The 16861-nt window shown below is 48.0% G+C and overlaps 1 protein-coding gene across 1 annotated transcript in view; it reads left to right on the plus strand.

The window, feature by feature from the left end:
* The first annotated feature begins 7282 nt into the window (after positions 1 to 7282).
* Positions 7283 to 16861, plus strand: part of SPAG6 (sperm associated antigen 6) — a 35082-nt gene continuing 25503 nt past the window's right edge. The window contains exons 1-2 of the mRNA XM_056485491.1: positions 7283 to 7417; positions 7509 to 7604. Of these exons, the coding sequence (XP_056341466.1) occupies positions 7393 to 7417; positions 7509 to 7604 (121 nt within the window). The 5' untranslated portion in view covers positions 7283 to 7392. The remainder of the gene's footprint in view (positions 7418 to 7508; positions 7605 to 16861) is intronic.

The following is a 16861-nucleotide window of genomic DNA, read 5'->3' on the forward strand; positions in this document are numbered from 1 at the left end:
CCCCGTTCCGGGAGCCCCGACCCACGGCTGATTTGTGTTTTATTAACTCAAGGATGGCAAGGATTCTGGCAGCGAGGATTTTTTTCCAGCTCTGGCTCCTTCACTCGCTTTTCCCGAGATCAACAGAGGAGTCCCGCCAGGAGAACAGAAAAACTTGTAAAGCCCGGTGTGGATCAGGCAATTCTCGGTCTCGCCGTCTTTGGGAATGGGATAGTTGTATTTATTTAACAGTGATTATGTGGGTTAAAAAAAAAAAAAAAAATCAATGTAATTAACGGGTAGAGCACGAAGTACACGTAACACCCACGGCAAAGGAGGTTTTGCTGCGGGGTTGGGCAGGGAGAGGGACCTCCATCCCCTCTCGCTGCCGCGAAGCCGCGGCCGCGACGGGCGAGCCAGGGCAGTCACGGAAAGGCCGCGAGTGGCGGTGCCGGAGGCGGGCGCTGCCCCAGGGGGGCGAGGAGCCCGCGGGCCTCCCCGCCGCCGGGCGGGCGGCCGCTGCCCGCCCCGGGAGCGCAGCCGGGAGCTGCGCTTCTGCTGCGTTTCTCTCCGCGCCGCGTCCTCCGGCGGGACCGCGGCTCCTCGGGCCGGCGTGGAAGCGTGGCGCCGGCTGCCGCCGGTGCGGCGGGCGCGGCCGGGCCCCGCCGCTGCCCCTCACGGGCGGGCCGCCCCGCTCCGCGCCCCCCGCGCCCGGGCAGAGGCCATCTTGCGCCTGCGCACCTCTCGCGCCCGCGGAACTTCCCCCGCGCCGCCAGATTCGAACGGGGCTGCGCGGAGCGGGACCCGCGGGGGAGCCCCGCCGCTCCGGGCCCCGCCAGCGCCGCCCCACCGGCCCCCGCCCGCGGCCGCCGCGGGTGCGCCGTCGTGCTTTGGCAGCTCTCGGGCCGCGCCGGGTCCGGCCGGGGGCGGCGGGCGCGTCTGGCAGGCAGCACCCCCGGCCGCAGCCGCCCTCCGCCGAGGTGAGGCGGTGCCGCCGCAGGCTCCGCACTGTCCTGAGTCCAGTCTGCCTTCCCCCGCCTGCGGGCCCATGGGATGCTCCGGCCAGCCCGGACATTTGGGGATGTGCGCAGCGGGACGGGAGCATTGCGGGTTTTCCAGCTGCGGTCCTGTATCCCCGATCGCCCTGCCGCAAGCACACGGCCTCCCGCCGAGGCCGGCCGGCACCAGCCCTTCCCGGGGCACGGTGGGGCCTCGGGGCGAGCCCACCTCCCCGAGGAATCGGAGGGCGCCGCGGTAGCCATTTGGCGTATCTATTTTCATGGCCCTTAGCTGAATATCGCACCTCGTCTATAGAGACAAAGGGCTGTATGTTCCCATCGCCGGGGACAGGCTGATGCCTTGCCCGTTCGGAACGCCGATGCTCTCAATGGTGTGGAGGGGGTACATTTTCCGGGAGCTGCCGGGTGAGAACTCCCCAGTGGCAGCGAGGCACTTTCCAATAGCAGAGGCAGCCGGCAGCCCTTCCCCCTCAGCGCCCGCCGCCGGGCTCCACGTCCCCGCTGCCTCTCGGCCGCCGCATCCCCGGTGGAGGAGGCCGAGGCCGGCAGGAGCCGCCTCGCATCCTCGGGCCTCCGCTGAGCGCAGAGCTCCCAGGCACTGCTGCTGGCGGTGGCATTTCTTACTCCTCCTTCTCCACGTGTTGGAGATGCTCGAGAGTTGTCTTCTCAACAAAGCACTTCCTGATCTGTGAGACAACATCGTGAAGATGATGGAGGCCTCCAAAGTGGACTGAGTCTAGAAAAAAAAAATACCCAAAACAAAAACAAACCAAACAGAAAAAAAAAAATTCCCCATAACTCAAACACAAAAATCAGAAAAAAAACCCTGACAAAAAAACCCCACACTCCACCAAAGAACTCCCAGAAAAACTCCACATACACAATCCCAAAACTTTGAAGGAGAAATGAGGAAAAAAACCCCTCCAACAAAACAAACAACAAAACAAAAAACAGAAGAAAGCCCAAACAACTGAAATCAAGATACTCAAAAAGCTATGCTAGCAGGGTGCTGACAGGAAGGTGTTGGCATGGCCAAGGTGCAGGGCTGCTGAGTGAGTGACGCCCCTGCGAGGCAGCTCTCACTGCGCGGGGTGCGGAGCCTGCGCACGCCCTCCGCAGGTTCCCGGCACCTGCAGAGCCCGAGCCGAGCTGGGTGCGCGGTACGCCCAACGCGGGCTTCGATGTAGCCGGTCGGGACGTGTCCCTTCCGAAGGGATGGCACTTGGATTTCTAGGCTGGGTAGGCTGGCTGCGAAGGGCGAAGGGCTGAGGCTGGAGCCCCGGGGGACACCGCGCTGCTGCTGCCCGGGCTGGGGCTGTGCTGCCGAGCAGAGTCCTCGGCCACAGAGAAGGTGGCAGCAAGGGGGGACCGGCGGAGGAGACACAGGGTTTCAGCGCCGGGAAGGATGCCTACAAGCCATGAGCTGCCATTTTGTCTCTTTTAAGAGGGTTGGCTTTCCCCTCTCCTGGAGCGCAGTGCGAGGCAGAGGCATCATCTCCCCTTGCCCTGCCCCTGCTCGGCCGTTCTGCAGGGAGGCAGCTCGGGGCGGCACGGGAGGTCCCCTCGGGAAAGCGCCCATCAACCCCAGTCTTCCCAGCCCCGGCGCTCTCCCTGCCACCTCCGCCCTAGGTGCTCGGGGTTTGCAGGCTGTTCAGCTGATTTGTTGCTAATAGCAACCACACGACAGCGATTTGCAGCCTTTGCTGCTGCCAGCGCCTCTCGTTACACCTTCTTCTGCAAAGCGGGATACGGTCGTCTGGCTGCTGCCTGTCCCCACCCCTCTAACCGCAGCAGCCAGGGACAAAAACGGTGCAGGGGGACGGGACAGCCTCGGGGCGAGCTGCGGGCTCCGCTGGGCACCGCTCAGATTTGGTCCTTCCACATCAAGAGCTAAATTCTGGCTTTCAGCCGCAGCCGCGCAGGCTCCGCGCATTTCGCATTGTGTGGTAGCATTGTTGAGAGCTGCAATCCGACCGGCGCGGGGGGGAGAAGCGCTGCTGGGTTTACATATGTAGATGCGGGCAGCGTTCAGCGCCAAGCCAACACACACCCTCCCCCGGAGCATCAGACACAAAGGAAGACGTCGCTCCTTTCAAGTCCCCAGAATAAATTAAGCTCCGGCTTTCAGTTTTGGAACGTCCCAAAAATATATTTTTTTTAATGGCACTGCACAGGCGCTGACGGTTCCGCAGGAAACCAGAGGTGTAACCATATGCACGTGGTAAAAAGGGTTCAGCCCTAGCAGCTAATATTTCCTGGTCCCATCCTGCAAGTCAACCTGACATGTTTTGCCCTTTTCCGGTTTATTTATCTCTTTAAATTTTTATTCAGCCTTTCCTAGTATGATGGTGATGCACCAATCTCCACTAGCCAAATCTGTACCGTTTACACGTTTACAGTTACAAATATCTGCTCAAATGCCAGCGTCATCCTTTTGGGTGAAGAAAAAGTAGAAGTCCTCTTTCTAGTACGTCTGAAGTGCCTCGACGTTTCTGTCTTCGCCTCACAGAAACAATTTACTCTATAGGAAGGTCTTACAAACTGAACTCGCCACCGAAAATCCGGAGAGGAGATCCTAGAATGGAGTGATTCCCTGCAGCCCCGAGACAAATCTCAGGGAGAAAAAAGAGAGAGCTCTCCATTCCTACGGTGTCTCTGACAGAATTTTTGCCAAAATCAGGCAATGGCACAGCCCAACTTAAATTTGAAAAATAAACTATTCAAGGATTCAAATTAACTTTAGTAGAGGCTTTACGGGGAGTTGGAGATTCTTCACACAGTGTGCTCTTTTCCAGAGAGCACTTCAGCTCCCTACATCCCATTCACTCCCACTAACCTTTCCACGTTCAAACTCTTGGCTCTCAAAAACTCAGCGCTCCCAACTCCGATCCGTGGGAGAGTTCGCGCGTTGCTCTTCCCACCAAATGAGCTGAGTCGCCAAATAGGGGATTAAAAGCCCTAATTTCTGTAACCCTATGAATATCTCCTCGACGCCTTGATCAATTCGCCAGGCGTGTGGCAGGAGGAGCAGATTCTCCAGAGGCAGATCGGGAGACCCAGCGCCCCGCCGACGGGCGCGGGGGGGTCTGGCTGCAGCCCCGGTGACCCGCAGCTCCGGCGGGTCCCGAACCGCTGGGGAAGCCGCCGCACCAAGGCACGGGAAGACCTCACCTTTTAATAGGCGTCGTGCAGTTTTAAGCCGTAGCGGATCATCCGCAGCTTGACCAGCCGAGCACAGCGGGGCATGAGCCGTTGAGGGACAGAGAGCCCGGTCCTGGACCGGCCACCCAGTGCCCTTCCAGCCGGAGGGTCCTAGGGGGGGACCCGGCAGCTCCCGGAGCTGTCACCTGTTGCCTCGCACCCGCAGGGACGAGACCGAGCCAGGAAAACCCACTCCCTCGGCACGTCTCACCCACAAAAAAAACCCAGGAGCAAATTCGCCCTTCCCCGTCTTGAGGAAAACCATGTTTCCCCGCCCCGTTCCGGGAATATTTTAGAGTGAATCAAAGTCTGAGATTAAAGAACACCCACCAGAAACCGAAGACACATTATTTATTTGGATAACTGTTGCCTATTCCCCTGGTCACCGGTTTATTTTTTAAGCTGACGTGTGCGGTAACGCAGTCATTGCTAACACTACCAACTTAAGGATACAGGTTTCCCACTAATGAGCACCCCAGCAGTAGGCAATGAAGTCTCACAATTACGTCATTTCCATAAATGATTTTCCGTCTTCAGTACTTTTGCGAAAACCGGTGACATTTCCGTAGACCGCATTTGCATGGTGTTTATTCCTCATTATTATTACTAACCATGTGAACAGACTTAGTATCAAGCAACGGAGTGTAACAGCAAGTCTTGGTGGTACTCAGGGTGCGTTTTGTTGTTCCTTATACAAACATTAGACTTAATTAGACAGATAAATCAATTTATCTGTAATCGACACATCTGCTTTTTTTTTTTTTTTTTTTTTTTTAACCTCTGGAAGTAATTAATCACCATTTGTTTATTTTTTATTTAACTTAGGAACAGAAATAAGTATAAAGAAATGTGTTTAACAGCTGTTCCCCTCTCAAGTACACATGGTGATAATTTCCCAAAATATTTTCTGTGGCAAACGACCTTCTCACCAATCTGATTTTATTTGTCTCCTTTATTTGTAAAGAATAGCACACCGTCTGTTTAATTTGTTTGCTTAAAGATTTTTTTTCCACACTAAATACTCTTGGAAATACTCTTAACTCATTTTGGATCATGATATTGTGTATGTTAGCCCCTCTCTTCTCAGCTGAGTAAACACAGAAAGAAATTTAGACGTCTCTCATACACTTTTCTAAATTCTTAAAAGGCAGCTGAAGTACCTTCAGTGTGCCAACTTCAAAGTATGAGACAAAACTTTATATTACCTATCAGATAATATGTTTATATAGTGTCAGTCGTCTGATTTTGTACATTTATATCTTTGCAGGAAAAATTACCAGCCTATGAAATCTTGAAGCCACTGTGCAATAATGTGTGGCTTTATTGACTATTAACTCTGATTTTCTGTTGTGACTCACAATTTCACTTGGAGCAGCCTGATCGATAGCAGAGCTAACTATTACCTTCGTTCACAAGTATCTTGTGTCTTGGGAATCGCCCTCAAAAGATACTGGGGGAGATGTAGAGTCTATTTCTCTTCTAGCCCGGATAACACTGATTTCATTTTCCAGTCCCATCGTTTGCATTAGTTGCTATACAGACCTCCAAAGTTGTGTTTACTCGTAGATACAACCATGTCTTTGCCAACCAGTTATGAAGAGAATTATTCGTAATTAGTCCTTATGGGAGGACACCAAGATGGGAAAAAGTGGAAGGCAGTGCGCAGCTTATCTACCTGAATGATACACTGCTGGGGAAAAAAAAATAATTTAAGCCCCCCTTTATAGCGCACAGGAATAACTTGTGTCTGTGCCAGGCAGAGCCAGAGGGCTGCTGCCGGAGCATCCTTCCCCGCCGTGCCCCTTCCCGCGCTGCTCCCCCGCACCGAGAGAGCGGATGCAGCTCCCGGCCACCTGCGGCCGGGCGGGGCGGGGAGCTGCCGCTGTGCGACTCTTGTGCGCGGATGGGTGCGCTCGGGCAGGTCATTGAGTGCGCTGTGTATCTGAGAAAAGCCTTCCCTTCCAGCGGGGCACGGCGCGTTTTCTGCCGCGCTCCCGTGGCTCCCGGCGCAGGCGGTGGCTGTAGCCCACGGGCTCTCCCCTGCGCTGCCCTCACCGCCCCAGCACCGTCGCGCTCCGTGGCCGTGGGTGGACGGCGGCTCCGCGGCCCTGCGCTGGACAAGTTTATTCCCAGTGAGGCGCAAAAAAACCCCTGCGTGGGTCGTCGCGGCAGCGTAAGGCAAGAGCGGAGATCCCCGAGGAGGAATCGCTACGGTGGTGAGAAAGGAAAGAAAAAAGTAAAATCAAACGACCCCACTTCCCGAAGAATAAAAGCGCGTCGGGGGGCGAGCAGCATCGAGCTGCCCTTATTATTCTTTTTTATTTTTTATTTTCCCTCCGCACCCAGGGAGTGGAGGGAAGCAGGAGCCGGGCAGGTGGACCCCAGAGGATCTCCGGGAGATGCGCTGGATTTCTCCAGAGCGGCGAGGCTCTCCCTATCTGCCCGCCGAGCCCTCGGCAAGTTGCGCAGCAGCGGAGCGGGACAAGGGACGCGCTCCTGGGGGAGCAGCGCGTCCCACCGGTGCGCACCGGCGGGGCGGCCGCAGCGCCGCTCCCGAGCGCCAGCGGGGGCGGGCAGGCCCCGGCCCGGCCGTCCGACACCTCCCGCCAGCCTCCGCTGCGCGGGACTGGGCTCGGGACTGGCCGGACACGTCCCTGCGCTGAGCCCGGCACCGTCCAGCGGGCGCTGCGCGATCCCGGCCCGTCCCCACCATCCCATTCCCCGGCGATCCCGAGAGCAGCGGCTGCGTGCCGGGGAGGTGAGCGCGCACAGTCGCCGTGCACATTTTCATGTCACGTCCTGCCGATGCACCCCCACAGGTGCTGTGCTCTGTGTGTGCGCTACAGACGTGACGCAGCGGCGGGCCGCTCTCCGCGGAGCTGCCGGTCGGCTCGCCCCACCAGCCTCTGTAGATGCCGGTACCCACACCTGTACCGGCAGGGCATGTGACACATGTGCACAGCCCGCCGGGCCCCGTCGTCCCGTCCCGTCCCGTCCGGTCCGGTCCCCGCGGGCACGGCCCGGACGCGGCGCGCGGACCCCGGGGGGGCGGAGCGGCACCGGGCGCGGCGGGCGGGCGCGCTGACGTCACGAGCGAGGCCCCGCCCCCGCCGCTCGGCTTCCGCCCGGTTGCCAGGGAGACGCGTCCACAGCGCGGAAATCCCCGCGGGCGCGGAGCCCGCCCGGCGCCGCCATGAGCCAGCGGCAGGTCCTGCAAGGTAGGCTGGGCCGGGGCCGGGGCCGGGGCAGCGGGGCTGTGGCAGCGCCCGCCCGCCCGCTGACCCGGCGCCCCGGCGCTGCCGCCCGCAGTGTTCGAACAGTACCAGCGTGCCCGGGCGCAGTTTGCGCAGGCGGTGGCCAACCTCGCCGCCCGGCCGCAGAGCATCGACACTCTCCGGAGCGCAGGTACGCGGAGCCGGCGGGGCCCGCGGGTTTGGCGTGCCCGGGGCGGGGGAGGGAGCGGGAGCGCCGCGGGGCTGCGCGGCCTTTCCCTGGTTGGTTTTTTTTTTTTTTATCTCCTCCCCCGTTGGCCGCTCAGTTTCCGGAGATTTTTTTCCAGTAGGATTTGGCTCCCACTCTGCCTGCCGGGTCCCCCTCGTTGCGGTGGGAAGGTAAATTGCGCTGGGAGCCCCGTGCCTGTGCGGGAGTGGATTCGGGCTGACACCTCTGCGTTATTGCAAGGAAAATTTCTCGATATAATCCTTTTTAAAACTTACTTCCTCCCGGTTTCGATGTAGCTTTATGTAAAGTGCAGAAACTGGAATTCCCGATGAAGCCAGCACTAATTTGCCAAGGAAATTCTACTTTTAAAATAAATACATTTTTTTAACTGGCTTTAAAAGTTTTTTTTAAATTCTTCGATGCTTTCTGCCGGCAGATTGGCTCAGTTTAGGAGGGATTTGCTTTTGTTATATTGCTGCCATGGGATGTCGTGAACCAAATTGAACATTTTTAGAAAGAGGAGCTGCGGGAACACTTCTACCAGCTGTTGTGCTGCTGGCATCTGGCAGACCCACGCTGCTCGGCCAAAGTTCCTGAGCTTAAAAGAGGAAAAAGAAGTGCCTGGTAATTGATTACCTGAACGACAGTTTGGAAATGTGCTGTAGATCAGTGGTTGGTTTGCCATGTGGTATTCATGAATTGATTATGTTTTGGTGTGTCTAGATTTTGTTTTTAGTACTTGTTTCCCAGATCTAATAAAGCTATCAGTCTTTTCTCAAATACAATGACATCTAAGAAGCAAATGGAAAATAAAACCAATAGTGTAAATATTTACAACTTTCTGTAATTTTATTTACAACCGTTTATTAAAATTGTTTTATTGAAAAATCTGTAACTAAAATTCTTGCTAAGGAAACATTTACTTTTATTATGGGAGTCACATGTTGACACCAGGCCTTTTGTATTACCTTGCTGTGGCTCTTGATTTTTTTGTTTTGTTTTCCATCTTTTGGTGAGTTAATGCTACTACTGTAATTTATACTAGTGATCTCTTTGCCAAAGGGACATCTTTGCTATAGGAATAATTTATGCCTTATTTGTATGAAGAGGTCCCTCGGTGTCCTTTTACAGTCCTGGTTTTAGCAGCTTCCAGAGAGAGATCCCATATAGGCAGGCTTCTCACAGCACAGCATTTTAAAAATGCAGAAAGTTTATATTTTAAGAAAACAATCAAAATACCAAGTTAAATTAATTTGCATTGTATTTATTTTTAAAATAACTCTTTTGATATAATCTGGTTGGTAACTTTACCTCAGAACTGATTTGTTGCTTGTGCAGAACAAATAATTGGTTCAGAGGCCTGAAACTTTATTCTGCACACAGCTGGTGTTGGTCTGAAGGTTCAGTTTGCAAGGATCAGGCTCTGGGCAGCCGTGTGGAAATATGCATTTGTGTAGATTATCCCACTTGGCTGTTTCTGGTCATGAGCTGCTTTTCCACAAGCTTTAGTTTTTCAGATGCTGGGCAAGGGAGGAATGTCTGCAAATATGGCTGTTATAATTTTTTTGGATGGCCCACACATATTTTACCATCTTTCCCACCAGTGTCTTTAAAAATACTCTCTAGTTATATAATTGCAATGAGAGTTGTTAATTTTGGCCTTTTCTGGATGTGCTAGACACAAGTTTTAAAATCTTCTAAATTATGTGATTAAGTGTTTTTCTTTAAAACCTCCCACAAAATAAAATTGGTCCTTTTAATAAAACAAATATTTTGGGACATTACTGTCCAGCAGATAACTGGTGTGCCTTTTATGATCTTAATCTAGTGAGTGCTGGAGCAATGATTTAAGTAAGATACCTGTCTATACATGTATCTCTGTATAAATCTGTGTTTCAAAGGGTTTGGGGGTTGTTTATTTTTCTGGTGAATAAGAATTCTAGCCATCCCTTATGTAGATTTCTGTTTTAAGAAGATGAGAGAAGTCTTTACCTGCTGTCATTTTACATTAGCTAGAGTCAGAGGCTCCTTGAAGGATTCTTTTGTTGGATCTCAAAAGTTGTCAGGGTTTAGTATTTTTCTGGCAAAAGCAGAAGGCAAGATTACAGTGACTTGAATTTGAACAAAACCAAATCCTTAAAATGTACATGTACTCTTATATTAATGGCCTCAGTTTATATTCCTGGAATAAGAATGAAAGATGAGTGCTGAAGGAATAAAGCATCTGATCCCATTTTAGAAGTCTTTTTGATAAATACTTAACATCTTTATAAGGAAAATAAATACTAGTTTGAGACCTTAATCTTTGCAGATGTGTGTTTGGATAGCATGCTAACATCATGAAAGGTGGAAGTGTTGAAAAAGTAATTACTTACTACTCTCTAAGCCCTGCTTCTGTGGTATTAAAGCAGTTACAGGCAGTGGTATTGTTGCACACTGGGAGCTTGCAGCCTGGAGAGGAGCAAGCAGCCAGAATCAGAGACATGAGCTCCTTATGCTGGCCTGACTTGAGAAACCTTAAGGTACCATTATTGTAGAGACTCCTGTGTATGACCTGTGAGGAAAACTGGTGGGAAGCTAAAAAGAAGGTCAGAGAGGGCCAACAGGAAGCCCACCTTTTCTTAGGGCATCTGTCTTCTGAAGCTTCTGTATCTCATCAAGTGCTGGAGCTGCTTTTCCCACTGGGCAGAAATCTCAAAGGTGGTGTAACCGGGGAGCTGGAATCTGGCCCTGAGCTTTGACACATGTGCATGGCACTGGCTCTTCCCTGGTCAAGAATAGGGGTTTAGTGCCTGGGAGCTTAGCAGCTTTCTGGTGGCAAGAAAGTGCAAGGAATGATCAGAGAGATTTTTTTGTTGGAACTCATTCCTATTTTTCTCATTCCTCATTTCCAGCTTTCTGATTTGCTTTGATAAAATTGTTCCTCGTGATTAAATACTGCCATGACTAATTATAGGATTTGTCATTTGAATGTTTAATTAGTTGATACTTGAGGAGAAAAGTTTGCTCCGAAACTCCTAAAGTTTTCCATTTAGTAAATATACATGTGAAACAATGACAGACAATTTATCAAATCTTCTTTCTTGAGGGCTGCTGACTAATGGAAGAAGGTCCTTTGATAGTAACAACTTTAAATATACTCTTTAAAAATAAATCTATTCATTTGGCAGCTACTGCTCATGAAGCTTGGTACTGGAATGCACTATTCAGCTCCACACCTCCTCATCCTTCCAAAATTTAAAATCCCAGAAACAGGCTATTTTCAGTTATAATGGCAGATGAACTTGAACTCTCGTTCTTGCACTGAGATTTAGGCAGCTGTCAGTCTTTTAGAAGAGCTAGGTGAAAATCTGAAGTGCTTCTAGTATATTTATAACAGTGGTAGTCACTGGGTCTAATTCTTCGTTTGTTTTCCTTGTGAAGTGCCGCTCTCTGTGAATAAATAACCCCTTTGAAATTGCATTTTGTTTTGGTTTTTTTGGAGGCATTTGCAATTCAGGATTCATTAATGTACCAGAATAATTACTTCTAGGTATTTGTTTTTGATTGATTATTTGATTGTTGTTTATTTATCTTGCATTAGAACATATGGTGATAAGAATGTTGCTTTTAATATGTGACTTATTTAAAGCTATCATTTTGATTAAGAAACAGTTTAGTCTTGCTACTTTGACTTTAAAGAGATTGCAAGATCAGCTCTTTAACCCCTTTCTTGGGGCTAATTACATTCTTAAGTGTAATGGCTGCAGAAGTTATGGGGAAAGCTGAGCATGGAACATGGAAAAACAGATCTGTGTGGTGCAGCAGCCTGTGTGCTGGGGCCTGCACACCTGGCTTCCCTTCACGTTGCTGCTGGGGTGTTTTATCATCTTGGGCAGATAAATTCAGCTGCTGTTCATCTGCCCTGCTGGCCAGTCTGCAGGGTTCCAGGAAGTTTCCAAAATGTCACTGCAAACGAAGGTCCTCTCCCAGTGAGTTTCTTCCAAGTGTCCTCCCACTCCATCAGCCCACAGCCCTGAGCCCAGGTCTCCCCAGGTATCAAGCTGCTTCTCAGGCCTTATTCTCCAGTCCTGAGCCCTCTCCTCAGCTTTTACCTCTGGGCTTTTTCTCCTGTCCCTGCTCCACACAACCCATGTTGGCAAGAGGCTAAAGCCTGGAGACAGGGCTTATCTGAATCAGACTAGGGCTCCACCACCTGCCCTATTTTGTGCTCTGTTTTTCTGTAGGTAAAGAGTGGTGTCATCAGTGTTAGTTTTTTACTGGCTCCAGACCTATTCCACTGGTGACAGGTTTTAAAGCTATATTTCTGAATCTCTGGGTTGGTTTTAGGAGCCTTTATTTTTAAGAAAACAGTGTTCAAATTGATTTCCCTCCTCCAATTACATTGAATCTTTTTGCCTATGCTTTTCTCAACTTTTTATTCTGATGTATGTATTTTAAATATACTTCTTTTGAATGTGACAGTTGGGCACTTGGCCCTGTGTAATCAGAACCAGACCCTTGGGATGGGATTTTAGGATATAGTTCCATATTTTGTATAATATTAAAGGAAGTGATTTGACAGCACTGTGCTTAATAGAAAGCCTGGGAGCATTTGGATCTTGCAAGTGGATATGCATGGACAGACTCCAAGTAGCCAGTTTCCACACTGGAGTTTATGTACCTTCTTTTGTAAAGGATGCATACAGCTTTGGTTTTTTTTTTTTTGTTTGGTTGTTTCATTGTTGTTTGTTTGTTTGTTTTGATTTTGTGTTTTATAAAAAATATTTTTGAGTTAAAAGCTTTACTAAACTTTAGCAGCAGGGGAAGTAGGAGAGGATTATGCAATGTGGCATAAAAGACAAAATGTTATCTTTGCAGTTGTAGTAGATCAAGTGTAAAGAGTGGCTTTCCCAAAGGCTTGATGACATTGTGGTGCCTGATGAAGGGAAGAAGGAGGCTGTTTTAAGGAAAGTACAAGAGATGACAGAGAAGGAGAAAATAAATGCAGCTGAAGTTGGAGGATTGACCTTTTTCTGTAACTCAATCAAGTGAAAGCTCAGCTGTTTCAGGATTCCTCCTCTTCTCAGTCTCCTGGCCTGTCTGGAGATTTGCAAGTAAGATGTCAAAACCAGAATTTTTTAGAAACTTCACTCTCATCTTAACAAGTGGACATTAAAAAGAAGCAGCTCCTTGTGACCACCTTGGTTTTGGTGTGTCTGTGCACAATTGCTTGGTGGCCACCAACAGCCCTGTATGTGGTATTTTCAAAAATTTGTGCTCTTGTAGCAGGATTAGTTCTGCTTCATTAATGCAGAAACAGGGTTTGGCATCTAAGGAGAGAAACTTTCTGTTCCTCTATCCTTCAGGAATCTTCAGTGATCCTGTCAAACTGAAGTGCATTATGTCCCACACCATCTGGTAGTTGCTGTATGAATTACTTGATCAGCCAGAGTCTCTGTTACCAAACTGTATTTATGTTCCCTTTGATCTTTGAAGGATGGTAGTTGGGCTGTGGATGGAACTGTGGCAGTGAGGAGTCCTTCCTCGTGATGAGTCACACTTGAGGAGTATGTACTTGAGACTTGCATTCTCTGCTGTCTCTGGAAGAGGCTGTGTCAAGACAAGTGAGTGTGAAAATTCTCTCTCACTGTTCTTCTGGAACATTTGTTTTAAGTAGGGATTTAAAACCTACTGCTATGCAGCTCCTGGAAAAGGATAGTTGAAGATAGGGTGTTGGGGTGAGGCAGAAATAAATTTCTATTTTATTTCCTTGTTAAGTCAGCTGAATTTGACATGAGGAGCTCTGAAAAATCAAGCTGATATGATGAATGTTCAAGTGCTAATGTTAGCTCTGTGAATGCTCTAAATGTAACAGGTAGCACACAAAAATGAGAAGAGCATAAATGATCCATAGCATAAATTAGAAAGACAGCATCTTCAAGTCAAGAGTGTGTCCAGAGATAACTGGACTTTTCTCCACATTTTAAAACAGAAATTATTTTTCCTTTAAGGAAGAAGGGTAAAGTAGGAATAGTCATCTTCAGATGCAGAAATGGGAAGAATTTCTAGTGTAATGATGTTTCTCTTGTGACTAGTTAAGTTTGACAAGGATTTGATGGGGATGGGGGGAGGGTGGAAGTATTTTGCATGAATTCCAGGTTGTTTTCCCCAAAAAATCGAAATGGCCAAGCAAAGATTGCTATCTCCAGAATAGTGACTGTTTCCTACAGAAACTTAGAATGATAAAAATTGGAACCTGCTGCTGCCCCAAGTGATTTTTGTTTGTTTGTTTTCCAGATAGGCAGCAGCCAGCACTTGCTTGCTAAGAGAAAGTTCATCAGGCCTGTATGTAACAGCTCCACTTGAGAAGTGTGTGCTGAGAGTGATTCAGCTTCTAAAGTGTGTCATTCTTTGAAACAAATTTGAGTGGGAAACTGAGGATAGAAAGGGGAATAATTCCTTGCCCAATGTCAGTCAAGGTTTTCTGATGCAAGAGAGAATATTTGGCAGTAATTCTCTGTTACTCAGTTTCTGAATGCTAGTGGGAACTCTTCCAAAATAAGTCTAGTCCAATAGTCTACATGCCTTATTTTGTAGTGTGGTTGCTTTTGAATTAGAGTTAATGAATTTCCTACTGCTGTCACAATAGACTTATTTAGAAGAAGACCAAAGAGTTCAAAAGTTTTCAGCAACAAGACACTGCTACTCCATGATCTGTATGGTCCTGTTCACTTGAGTGAATGGTCAAGATAAAAGGAAGTAGTTGGAAAGTTCTTGCCTATTTTCCTGCTCTAAATAATATTAAATACATTTGAATTTAATTAAAAATGCTGATAGGAATCCTGGCTTGGACCTCTTTGTAGGAGTAGACTTTGCTGTAAACAGGATAGATGAAAGGAGGAGATCAAATAGGGTAGGTCACCAAATACAGCTGTGTCTGGAACAAAGAGCTGGGTTGGGCCCAGTGCAGGAAAGCCTCATCCTGTATCAGGCACATTTGTCCTTTACAGCACTATGTTCAAAAGTCATAGAAGAAAAGGTTGAATATCTTGGCTTTCCTATAGGTGTTTTGGAGGAGACTGTAGCATCTTGATGTAGCTGTTTCATACTCTCAGAATTATTTTTTTAAGTGCTCTAAAGAAAGAAATACTAGGTTTGCTGAGGGTACAAAAATGATGACAATGGTGAAAGCTCCTCAAGCAGTTGGTCTTGCAGAGTAGTTGGAGGTGATGGAAAGCATCTTGGCACAGAGAAAGAAAGTGGTTTTAAGGGGAGGTAGAAAGTAGAGGTAAAAGCTTTTAATTATGTTCAATGCATAGGCATGGTCTAGGCCTAAATATACTTCTCTCAATTCTCAGTTAATTTGATGTGAATATAAGGCTTGTACAGCACCAGGAATTATTTTTTCTTTGTCTTGTTTCTCCAAAACTTGTTCCATTATAATTATTTGCCCACTGTCTCTTCTTACATTCAAACATGGCAATAAGAACATATAGTCTCTTTGAGGACCAGCACAGTTGCTATTATTTCTTAACATGTTTTCTTTTTTTTTTTCCTAGCCCTGTTGTACATTTTATGTCCTTTCTTCAAATAGTAACTCCCATTTCATTTTTCATCTCTTTCCTCACTATAAGTTGTACCAGCTAAAGTAACTTGCAGTAGAACATTCTGTGTTAATGCTTAAATGTCATCACTAAACTTTATATGGTTCATACTGTCATGAGATGAAAGACATTGGTCATGGGGAAGCATGCTGCTTGGAAGCATTTTCAGATTTAAGGCTTTTTAGGCTGTTCCAAAAAAGTGAAAAAGTGAAAGTTGTATCAGCTAATCTTGAAAACACAAAATATATAAATCTTGCATTTGGAACAACTCAAAGCATATATGTATGTAAACCTTGTTAAATGTGGTTTTACATTTTGCCATGCCTAGGTATGTCCTAAAGGTCAGAAATGTGTCATGTGGTCTGGACCCAGCTCCCTGGTAAAGTGATTCTAGTCTTTCTAATTTCACTGGATTTGAGATCATCAGGGCTGAACTGCCTGACATATCCTGGTTTAATGTCCCAGCCATCAGGCTCTTGGCATTTTTAGGGTCGGGACATTGCATACTGAAGTGTTCTTTTCCCTCTCCCCCAGCCACTTCTGACAGGCTCTTTTATGTCAGTAAAATTGGTTTTTCCCCTCTTTCTTTTTTCCCTATTTATTAAATAATCTTGTTTCCATAAAATCTCAAGTCAAAGGCTCAAATGTAATGTCTGTACAGTAAATACAAGTGAACTACTTCTAATTGTTCCTGCTTCACTGAAATGCCTTCAATGTAGATTGTAAGAACAGTGTGAGGCCCCCTTAGGAATTTCAGCTGTTTGCATGCAACTGATGTTAAAGAGAAGGACAAGAAAATACCCTCCCACAGAGGGTGTAAATGAGTGGCTAGAAGATAACAGATGATACATGGCATTGGCCCCAACTTATATGTTTGTTTTTACTTCTAATTTGTCATATAAAGTATTTAGTGGTTTTTGATATGAAGGATAACTTGCTAATGACACTGTACCTGCTATGGAGATTTCATGAGAGTTCATGTCAGTTCGATGACCACATTCTGAAGTAGTGATTTCTGTGAGCTGCTAAATGAATTCACATTGATCTTACAGTACTGGAGGATCTATCTTTTGTCATTTGGTACACAGGAGGCCTCTTTCAGCTCCCAGAGGCTTTAACAGAAGGGTGAGAAGGCTCCAGCTGTATTACAGTTCTGTTTCCATAGGTTCAGTTTACTTTTCTGCTTTTGTTATGTATCCCTCTGAAACCTGTGTAATTTTGTCTTGTGAACATGCTGGGAGGCTGTACCTCTCATGACAGTGCAGCTTTTGTCTAGAATATTTACCTTCCTACGAATTTGTTAGTGGATAGCATGGCCTCCCTGGTTAGTTTTTTGTGTTCTCCTTCCCAGCCCCTTCAGAGCCATGTATAGACAATTCAGATATTTCCTTCTTGCTGGGAGCAATTTTTTGGTGTAAAATAAAGAAGGGAATTTTATTGCTACTCTACTTACTTTTTTTCTTTTTAGGGAAAGAAGTATGCTACAGGTGTAACTTGTTATAGCCTCCGTCCCTTTGGACTATTCCTTGCTCTGAGGTCCTCAGCATTTCCTTGTCATGGAGTACCTGTTGAACACCTGGATGTTTTTTGCTTGTCATTAGGCAGTGACCCTCCTGTTGTGGCACTGCCACTCCA

The sequence above is a fragment of the Oenanthe melanoleuca genome, chromosome 2, assembly GCF_029582105.1.
Source record: "Oenanthe melanoleuca isolate GR-GAL-2019-014 chromosome 2, OMel1.0, whole genome shotgun sequence".
NCBI classification, from domain to species: Eukaryota; Metazoa; Chordata; class Aves; order Passeriformes; family Muscicapidae; genus Oenanthe; species Oenanthe melanoleuca.